This window comes from Antennarius striatus, chromosome 11 (assembly GCF_040054535.1).
Source record: "Antennarius striatus isolate MH-2024 chromosome 11, ASM4005453v1, whole genome shotgun sequence".
Taxonomy (NCBI): domain Eukaryota; kingdom Metazoa; phylum Chordata; class Actinopteri; order Lophiiformes; family Antennariidae; genus Antennarius; species Antennarius striatus.
In genome coordinates this window covers 20,566,190-20,577,447 of record NC_090786.1, presented here as the reverse complement: position 1 = coordinate 20,577,447, position 11,258 = coordinate 20,566,190, and the positions used below count along the sequence as shown (strand labels likewise).

Here is an 11,258-nt window from a genome sequence, read left to right as displayed (position 1 = left end):
CTTCAATTTCACTAAATGTTCACTAGTTATAAGCTCCATTCTAAGGTCATAGGTCGCTGTGAGTCACATAGACTTGCATGATTCAGGACACCAAAGAGGACGGTTTATAGATTTCATTACAGTTCATTCCATAACACACATCCCATAATGCCCACCAGTGCACAGACACCAGATGGTTGAAACAACAGCGTGTTTGTGCCCATTCTGAACAGAACATGCTGCCCTGGAAAGATAGTCCATTAGTCCTTTGATTGCTGATGGCATCTCTATTTTGGAAATATGAAAAATATCCATAATAAAGCTGCTGGGGGGGGGGGGGTCACCAAATAAAGTGGATTCAAAGTCAAAGATGTAATGTCAAAGTAGTGAAGTCTGCATTAGAAATGTGTTTTTGAGACAGTAAAAGAGGGGTGTAATAGTCCATCAGTATTACCTTCTTTTTATGTAGTCGGCCAGCAGAAAAGAAACTTGAAATTTACGCTGCATCACAACTGGTTCAGTATTTACTGGAGTGTCTCTGTAGAAGTTTTCATCCTGAATCTTTAACAGTGAGAGATTCTAACACCTAGTTTGTCTGCAACGCGTCATGATTTGAGTTTAACCTTTTATTTATAAACCTTTTATTTATTTTATCAAGTCTAAGAATGAAGACTACAGGTAAAAAAAACTACAATTCAAACGTTTACAGATTGACCTTTATTTATTTATAACATGAATATACACTAACAAGAGAAAATACAAAATGCAACTTCAAATCAAAAAAACACATTCGAACATTCAAAAAAAGAAAAGAAAAGAAATTTGGGCAAAAAATCTTGTTGAATTGTTCTCTGCTTAATAATTTTTTTTTTAATACTCTGCAGTAGATTTTTTCAGAGAAAATTACAGGAAATGGATGGACTGCCCCCCCGGGAGGGTCATCTGGACCTCAAAGACAGCTCCTACTGTACACCCTGTTCTTTTTTTTAGATTTCTGGTCTAATTGATGTTTCAATATAAAAAATATTTCACTAGTTCAGCATTTATTACTCTTGTTTTGTTACATATTCATAAATACTTAAATACAAAGATAAATAGATATTCTGCTTGTGGATTACAAACGTTCATAAAAGCATTTCTGTGGGTAATACAGAAGTGTTTATAAATGCGAAATGCTTTGAGGCCTGTTGTCAAACCTGCATGTCCAGTCGATTGGGTGAAAGGCAGAGAGTTTACACAGATTCCGGTGCTGGTGATGTGGGTCCCCCCCACCCCGATGGAGTCCGATGCTCTACCGGCACTCGTTCTTACTGCAGGTCGCTTGACGCTCAATTTGCCACGTCCCCTCCTCGTATGTGCAGTAGCAGATCGTACACTCATCAATCTTCACTTCTCTGCCAGCCGGTATCACCACCGTGTCTGCATAGCAATTTGGCCCTGATGGTAAAGTGACAAAAAAAAAAAAGAAAGAAAGAAAGAAAGGGAGAGAAAAATATTGTTGAAAAAAAATTAAAAAGGCTTCACAATATGTTTCAAAAAATGAAATCTGTATTGGCCTCATGTATTTTTAAAGACTTTTTTTTTTAACGTTGACACCATCGTTCCTGATACCAAGGCGACAGTCTGAACAGCGACAGTCTTGGATTTGGTTTGCCTCAGTGACTTCATGTGATGTTCAAACAGTTCACTGGTCAAACCAAACGACGCTTCCTGATTGGTCAGTTCAACTTTTGCTGTTCAAAGTCAAAGTTGTTGCACAGAAACCGAACCCGGTTCATGTATTTATGGTGGAGTGAACAAAACCTGTTATTGAGGTCATCCTGCTTGTTTTTCTGCTACAAGAAACACCAAGGTCCACTGTAAAAAATTCAATTAGAGTCCTGACCTGAAGTTCAGTGTCTGTGTGGGCAGACAGACGGACAGACGGACGGACGGACAGACAGACAGACAGACAGACAGACAGATACTGCCCAGTGTGCCCAAAGCTTTCTTATGGAAGCAAACAAATGCTGACTTTAAAAGGAAGCTAATCAAGGACATACTGGATGGAATTCTGCACCCATTTACACACACGTCATGTCATTTCAAACTGGGGGGTTTCCTGACAAAATGAAGATTGCAAAAGTGGTTCCAATATATAAAAATGGGGATGCTTGTGAATTTACAAACTACAGACCTGTTTCAATACTACCACAGCTGTCAAAAATCCTAGAGAAGCTGTTCAATAACAGACTGGATAAATTCATAACAAAGCCCAATCTCCTTGACTGAAGTCAGTACGGCTTCAGGAAGGATCATTCCACTGCGTTAGCGCTGACAGAAACAATAGAACTCATTACAGATGCCATGGATCAAAAGATGTACTCCATAGGAATCTGTATTGACCTTAAAAAAGCTTTTGACACAATTGATCAGGAAATTCTAATTGAGAAACTAGAACAATTTGGATTTAGGGGTACAGTACTAGAATGGATAGAGTTATTTACATGAGAGGTCTCAATACATCACTCTGGGGGGAGGACATTACACATTGTGTGTGGGGTGCCACAGGGGTCAGTGTTGGGCCCAAAATTATTCATATTTTACATAAATTATTTATGTACGGTTTCAAAGGTACTTAAAATGATAATCTCTGCGGATTATACAACCATCCTCTGAAAAGGAAATGATATAAATAAACTAACTCAAACAGTCAATGAGGAATTAGCCTAGATGCATTTATGGTTTGATATAAACAAATTATCCTTGAACCTAACCAAAACTAAGTACATGTTATTTGGGAAGAAAAGCTGCAAAGACAAAATCAATATTAAGGTGAATGATGTAGATATTGAACGGGTTAATGAATTTAAAATACTAGGTGTGATCACTGATGAGATGCTAAAATGGAAACCTCATTTAAGACAACTGCAAATTAAGTTAGTTAGAAGTGTATCCATACTCTGGAGAACTCAAAAACTATTAAATCAGAAGGCACTCCATATGATATATTGTGCACTAATCCTGCCCTATCTGAACCACTGTGCTGAAGTCTGGGGAAACACATATAAAAGTGTCTTACAACCTTTATTTCTGACCCAGAAAAGAGCCTTGAGAATTATTCACAATGAACATTATAGAGCTCACACAAACCACTTATTTATTAAATCTAAACTACTGAAAATACATGACATAATCAGCTATAAAACTGTACAACTTATGTATAAAGCAACCAATAACTATTTACCTCAAAATATACAATCACAAATAAAAATTGATGAATCCAACTACCAACTGAGAGAAAACACAGCATTTATACAGAAAAAGGCAAGAACAACACTAAAAACATTTTCATTATCGTTCACTGGTGTCAAACAACCCTTGAAAGGAATAACATATCTGGTATCTCACTGATGAATTTAACATATTTAACAACTACTCTAGGGTAAAGTGTAAACTAACGCCACAGAAATTAAAGGTGCTGCTATTTTTATTATATTTATGAACTAACTATTAAGGCGTCAGATCTGACATATATTTAGTTTTAACAATCCTGAATGTGTACATTGCTTAATTGTGCTTATTTAGGGTTCTCATTGGCTTGTTGACCTGTCATAATCAGCTTTTTATCAAAGTCTAAACTGCTCAGATTAATTTAATTTAATTTCAGAACAAAAATGTTATGGAATAAAATTCATGACACCTACTGTTAAATCTTTAAAAGCATTATTTTAGTAACTGCTTGCCCGTGCAGGTAACACCAGGATGTTTTTAAAGGATGGCACCAACTTCAGTAGTGTTGGCTATTCATCTATTCATGTAATATTCTGATGCTCATAATAATTTTTGACAAATATAAAATCTTTTATGTACCATTTATCTGCTTGCATCTCTTTTTTCTGTAGGTTCTCGATTTGACAGTAATGGAATACATTTGCAATTTTTATGCATCCTGATTCTGTAACATCGTCATGTGTAATATCATAACCTCTTAAAGTTAAATACCCATCTTTTTTTTTTTTTAACTTTTTTTTTGTCTAAATCATCAACAAATGGTTCAATTTTTTTTCTTCCTGAGAAGTCTGAGAAAAATGACTTAGGCGGTTATTTTAAGAGGGCGTCGATATGTGACTTCCAATGCCTGCACACACACACACACACACACACACACACACACAACACGTGCACCATGTGCACACACACACACACACACACACACACACACACACAACAAAGTAAAAAGCGTCTATAAAGTAAAAGTGTCTATAAAAAATTTGTTAATGTGTTTAAAGTTTTGTTACATTTAAAAAAAAAAGAATTCTTTTATTTCTTTCATGCTTACTCATCACTTTATTTGTAATAATGTTTTCTCTCCTCAATGCTTTTCCCTCATGACAGAGGGTTTTATTCTCTTTCTTTTATTCTGTTGACTGTTATTCATTGTTTCTGGTCTTTGCATTCTAGTGTGACATCATTGGTCCGTACTCTTTTATCCCCTCGCTGATCTTTGTCTTCAACTTGTCTGACCACAGATTCTGTTAACGCATCCACTTAAGATTTGTCGTTTTTAACAGCGTTACGACATTATTTTTCCGGTTATTCTGTCAGATCAGGGGTGTGAATTATACTAGAAACAACAATTTGACTTGTACAGATATTTCGAAGACTTCAGCTCTTCATCATGGGTGTCATTGGAACTGTGGTTTGGATTAATAAGATTGCAAACTGAGACTTTGATCAGGAATTAACAGATAAATTCAATGAGAACAAAGTCAATCTCTGAATTAGACTTGGGAATGATGCGTGAGTGGACAGCACAGTGGGAATGACTGCTGCCTCGCAGCAAGAAGGTCTCGAGTTCGATTCCACCCACAGCTTTCCTGTGCAGAGTTTTGATTTTCTCTCCACGTTTGCATGGATTCTCTCCACATTCACCAGCTTCATCCCACCTCCAAAACAACCTTAAGTAAATTAGTCTTAGGTGTGGATGAATGAATGAATGAATGAATGAATGAATGAATGAATGAATGAATGAATGAATGAATGACAGTGACCAGCATTGTCAAAAAGATACACACACACACACACACAGATGTTGTCATGTCTGAAGTAGATGTGGAGCGGCGCTGACAAGCAGGAGGGAGAGACGAGGGAAATCTTTGTACCTTCAAAGGCCACAAATTGAGAGTGTGTGTTGATGACATTTACTGGAAGTGAGGCGTGTGTGTGTGTGTGTGTGTGTGTGTGTGTGTGTGTGTGTGTGTATTTACAGCAGTGTGCTCAAGGTGTCTGTCAGAACCAGCTCTGCAGGCTTTGGTCCATTTATTTTACTGTGCTCTCAAATTTTAAGAAGGAAGAAGGCAGGGGAAAGGCTAAAATGCTTGACCGGTTACCTTGGTCGCCATCATTTTTGTTAATTAATAGGATTAAACTGACATCTAAATTCTGTGCAGTGAAACGATAAGTTGAAAGGACAAACGCTGCTAATGGGGGAGGAGTGCTCATAAAAAGGTGTTTGCATCAGGGCCGATCACCTCGTCTCTCTCGAATAACAACACCAGCTGAACGGCTCATGGACGCATCTTATATGAACTCATCAATCCGATGGTCATTCTGTTAACGCACCTTGTATTATCCACTGTCTAGTGAACAGTATTGTGTTGGCTGATTTATTTCTCTTCAAAGCTGTCCTGCTGTTTGGGGGAGGGTGAATTAGTCTGTGGATCATTTGTGGATTGTTCATTATTGACACTGAATGGGGGACCTGTCACATTATTATATAATGGTACATATAGTGGTATTTTATTATACACCACACTGTCACTTTTTCTCCCATAGTGCACTTCAAATGGGGAGATCCAGCTCTTCCCAGGGGTTCTCATTTAGGACTCTGGAATGAGGTGGCAGATGATGCCTTTCCTCTAAAGATTCCCAAGGTAATTTAAATAAATAAACAAATAAATAAACAAATAAATAAATAAATAATCAATCAATCAATCAATCAATCAATCAATCAATCAATTAATTAATTAATTCTTTCTAAAAATCCTTTCTAGTTTTCCTTGGCTTTGGGGACAGAATGGTGAAGTCAGTTTTTCAGATTTGCAGTGACTTCATCAGCCTTTGCATTCCTCTTTTTAATTCTGTGCCCTTATCACGCTGCAAAACTTAAGGTGGAACATTTTCATGGTAGATATCATCGAGATGTTGTGTAATTTCTGAACTATCTTTAACATTTAATTATTTCAGCCATAAGACAAAGCACGTGTCCATATGTGAAACGACTGTGTCTAACGTTCCACATCCACATATCAAATGAAGACTATTTGAGACAAGACCTGTACTTTTAACCTGCTGGGTCTCAGAATGAGTTTCTTTTCCAAACTTCATAAATAGATATTTTTATTCATTCACAGACTCATGAGAAATCACGGCGGTGAACAGTTTGATAGTTGGATCTCAAATTCTGAAGTATAATATTTTCTGCTTCCACTCAGTGGTACTGACTTCTCCTGCATTTTTATATTGAGACATTTATTGAGACATATTTATTTGGAGGAATAAATCCCTAATTAAGTTATAACAACCTCTTATTTTATGGTGAAACATGAATATTTCCGTCACAGGTATAGCCATGTCTTTGCATAAACCTCACATATTTCAAAATACTACATCACCAACTTGTTCTAGCTGTTCTCACTGAATTTGAAGGCAATATGTCCAACGGGCTGGTAGTAGTGTGTCAACAAGTACATTTATTCTAGTAAATAATATTCAAAATTCATTCTAGTAAATAATATTCAAATGTTATAAGTATAAAATACAGTCCATAGCAATACACCCATGGGACACGAAATATCCATGCAGATGTGTGCTAATTTTCACACGTCCTTCCCAAAACCATGAAGTGATAGTTCCTCTAGACGGTAAAACCTTCTCCTGAAGCGGATCAGCTGACACTGAGTCTTTATCTAACATCTGTGAGACGACAGCCGATGCTTGTTATACACGTCCAACATCAAGCTGGCTTCATCTGACTAAGCTAAGTGATCGTTCAACTTCAAGAAAGCAGAAAATAATGACAGAGACCAAACGCACCCTTCAGTTAATTATTCGCAGTGGTGAATGATGTCTGACATCATCATCAATAGACGTACACATGATGACAAGCAAACGTGGCTCTGCTGCTTACTAGTCATGGCAGGATTTAATTAATAACCAAATAATATTCAATATATCACTTTAGAGTGTTGCCAAAAGTGATATATTGAATATTATTTAGTTAGAAAAAGATCTATACATCATACACACACTCACACACACACACTCACACACACACACACATGCATGCACGCACACACTTCATCAACCGCACTAAACAAAGCCCAAGGTAAATGAAATGGTTTGAAATGAGTTAATCTTATAGAGTTATAGAGTGACAAACTGTAAACTGCAAAGCAATCTAAGAGGAATAATACTACAGAAATCCAAGTAATACTGTTAATTACAGTATTTTCATCCATCCATCCATCCATCCATCCATCCATCTTCCTCCTCTTATCCGGGGTCGGGTCGCGGGGGCAGCAGCTTAAGCAGGAAGCCCAGACTTCCCTCTCCCTAGCCACACCTCACCAGGAAGGCGTCCAGGAGGCATCCTGACCAGATGCCCGAGCCACCTCATGTGGCTCCTCTCGATGCGGGATTGAGGAGGTCTTCGAAGTATTCTCCCCACCGAGTCACAACGTCCCGAGTTGAGGTCAGCAGCGCCCCATCCCCACTATACACAGTGTTGATGCTGCACTGCTTCCCCCTCCTGAGACGTCTGATGGTGGACCAGAATCTCCTCGAAGTCGTCCTCCAAGGCCTCACCGAACTCCTCCCACGCCCGAGTTTTTGCCTCAGCAACCACTAAAGCTGCATTCTGCTTGTCCAGCCGGTACCCATCAGCTGCCTCAGGAGTCCCACAGGCCAAAAAGGCCTGATAGGACTCCTTCTTTAGCTTGACGGCATCGCTTACCGCCGATGTCCACCAGCGGGTTCTGGGGTTGCCGCCACAACAGGCACCGACCACCTTACGGCTACAGCTGCGGTCGGCCGCCTTGACAATGGAGGCGCGGTACGTGGTCCACTCAGACTCAATGTCCCCCACCTTCACCGGGGTGAACCCCAATGTACATGCGCCAAGCCGGGGGGCTATAAGTCTACCCACACCTACTCGGCGTCTCTCACCATGGGCAACAGTATTTTCCGCACTTATTAAATTTAAAAAATAAATAAATAAACTAAATTTAAAAAACAACAAACAAACCATAAGGCACACCTTCAATGAATGGCCTATTCTAAAATGTTTTCACATGTAAGGCGCACTGGATTATAAGGCGCACTGTCGGCTTTTGAGAAACTTGAACGCTTTTAGGTTACGGTGCAGAAAATACTGCGTACACAAGTATACTGTACACTTGTTAAAAAGAGGACATCTTGGGAAATTCAAAATCAGCTTTGAATCGTCAGTCTACAACCTACCTTTTGACCCAGATGCATTAAAAAGGTGACTGGACTGATTATTCTACTGATCAGGTCCCGCCACTATTAAACCCCTGCACAAGGGATCATATATGTTTTCAACATCAGTATGTGGAATTGAAAAGTTTGGTAAGGGTTAGGGTTTATTCTAAAAAAAAAAAAAGAAAGATTGGATACAATTTTATCTTTAGTAATGGATGCGGTGGGAGAGCTTTTGTCTAATGAAACGTGCCTCTGCCCTCAACCCGATGCTCATAAATCATCCATTATCTCTGCGCTGCAAAATAGGATCACTGCTGAGATTGTTTTCAAAACATTGGGTATAGCATAAAAATGGCTTTTTCTCATAGACTACAAGGTCTTGAGCCCCTGTGTTGTATAATTAAGATGGTGATACGTGTCATTTGGTGGCAGTCACCTTATTTCATCCGATGTCAGCGCTGAACAGATCTGGCTCATGACTTAATGTGAACGGTTTGATGAGGCCTGTCAAAATGTCAGGCCAAACATATTTATAAGCCTCCAGATGAACACACACACACACACACACACACACACACCCACACACACGCTCTGAATAACAATTCACCCTCTGTCCTGGGCTGCTGTTGCCACTGATTCATCATCATTAGCAGCAGTTAGAAAACAATGCTTCAAAAATAAAACCACACGCACACGTGTGCAGGATATCCTTGGTGAGGAAAATAATCGTGAACTTTTTGAAAATAAATCAAAACTACATGTTTTTCCAGAGGTGTTATTGAATTTTAAGCTGTCAGCCAGTCATTCACAGTATCATAATATTCATGTCTGCTGATTAATTCATGGATCTGGCACCTCTCTACTTACTGACTGATGACATTCCATTCTGCTATACTCATATAACGCCCACCTTTTAGTCACTGCTTTATTAATATCATACATCCTTGTCATGCCATCCATGCCATGCAGAGATCCAGACATTCATTTTTATGGGCTTTCCAATGAAATCATCTGAATAGACAAAGACAAATGCACCATGCATATACATGAAGAGTTGGAGCCAAGCTGTTTATACAGCATGTCAAATATCACCATCAACAACATGTGAAAAAAAACCCAGTCCAGATAATGGACAGAGAAAATAGATCCATTATTAGGTCATGGAAAAAGAAGAAGAGCAACAGTCACTCGTCTTAATGCATTTCTTGAGTACATTTACATTATGGATGCTGAATAAATGCTTTTTAAAAAGATGGAGATGTGGAAGGAAGAGATGATAATTTAACAACAATATGAATTATTTATTTCAGGGGGAAACTGCATGAAATGACCCTCTTGAATTTCAACCACCTCCGTTTAACAATCCGCCGGTCCATAATCTGCAGGACTATTGTGACTGATGGCCTTCAGAGGGACGAGCGACCAAACCTTGCCAGCCGTGTCAGAAACCCCCACCTGACACTTTCCTTGGAGATCTACATTGTTAACAAGAATGATGTCGATGAAAGGAGATATAATCACCTCAAAATATTCACTATCACATTTTGACGGGACAAAGTTTATACTAAAGTGCAGGGGTGTCAAACTCATTTCCACCGAGGGCCACATCAGCATAACGGCTGTCCTCAAAGGGCCAGATGTAACTTATAATTGTAACTAAATGTATTTCAATGTAATGTAAAATAAATGCAACTACTCCTTAATGTTAAATAACTCTGAATTTATTACTTATTGACGTTATAAACATTACAGATGCTCAGAAAAACTACGTTTGTTTGTTTCTCTCCTCTAACATAAATTCTTTTAATTTTTCAGGTTATTAAACCCACAGAACTCCATCAATCAAGGATCAAACTATCAATCAATAAAGAAAAATAACATTAAACACAAGTTAGGACGTTAACTTTGTTCAAAACCTTTTTATCAAAGTTAAAAAAGTTAATAAACACCTTTTAGTACAAACTTGCACAACCTCATAAATGTTGGTGATATTGATTTGCATTTGTCATCAGATAAGAAAGAAAGTCCAATATTTGATGGTTATTTTGCAATCATTCTTACAAACCATAAACAACAGTCGTTTGTTGTTTAAAAAATAGACGCATCATCATTTAAATTCCATTTTCAGGTGTTTTTTTTTATCTCATATGATTTCATGAATATATACCACATCTTAAAAGACCCTCGATGAATGATGGTTCTTTTATGTAAATGAGTTTCTGTCCCTCTAATGTTCCATGTGAAATGATTTTGGCTCAGTCAGTGTGGCTCCCCCCAGATTACTGTTGACCCCAGTGTCTGAGATTTGAAGTGAAACACTTCCTCAAGCGTTGCCAAGGTGATACCCTGCGAGACGGTGGAGGGAGGGAAGGCGATGCGATAGTGAGGAGAGGGGCTACTTCTGCTTCGATTTCCTTTCCTAAGCTTTCTCAAGGCATCGCTTTGGACCTCAACAGCAGCAGAGGGACGACTTTAATCGACCTCTTACAATTTTAATTGAAAACCCTTTGGCCAAGAGTTTTAGGAAAATGCTACGGAAAACATGACTAAGCCTTGGAAACAATTTTGTCCATACAAAAATTCAGTACAGTAAAGTGATTTTTAAAAAAAATCATAAATATAAAACATAAAACATAAAAAGGTACAAGTACTTACCGTGATCAATTTATGTGTTTAACAAAGTGAAGGAATATAATCTCTGAGAAATGCTTTTGACAAATACTATTATTATAGTAATGTACAACAATGTTTCCTTGGAAATCCTAGTAAATAAAGAAATATCGAAAGGAACAATT

General features: G+C 38.2%; 1 protein-coding gene across 3 annotated transcripts in view; it reads right to left on the bottom strand.

Annotated features, from left to right (window-relative positions):
• Positions 1-814: 814 nt before the first annotated feature.
• Positions 815-11,258, bottom strand: part of vwc2 (von Willebrand factor C domain containing 2) — a 32,293-nt gene continuing 21,849 nt past the window's right edge. For all 3 annotated transcript variants that reach the window (XM_068327855.1, XM_068327854.1, XM_068327856.1), the window contains exon 4: positions 815-1,416. In XM_068327855.1, the coding sequence (XP_068183956.1) occupies positions 1,271-1,416 (146 nt within the window). In that variant the 3' untranslated portion in view covers positions 815-1,270. The remainder of the gene's footprint in view (positions 1,417-11,258) is intronic.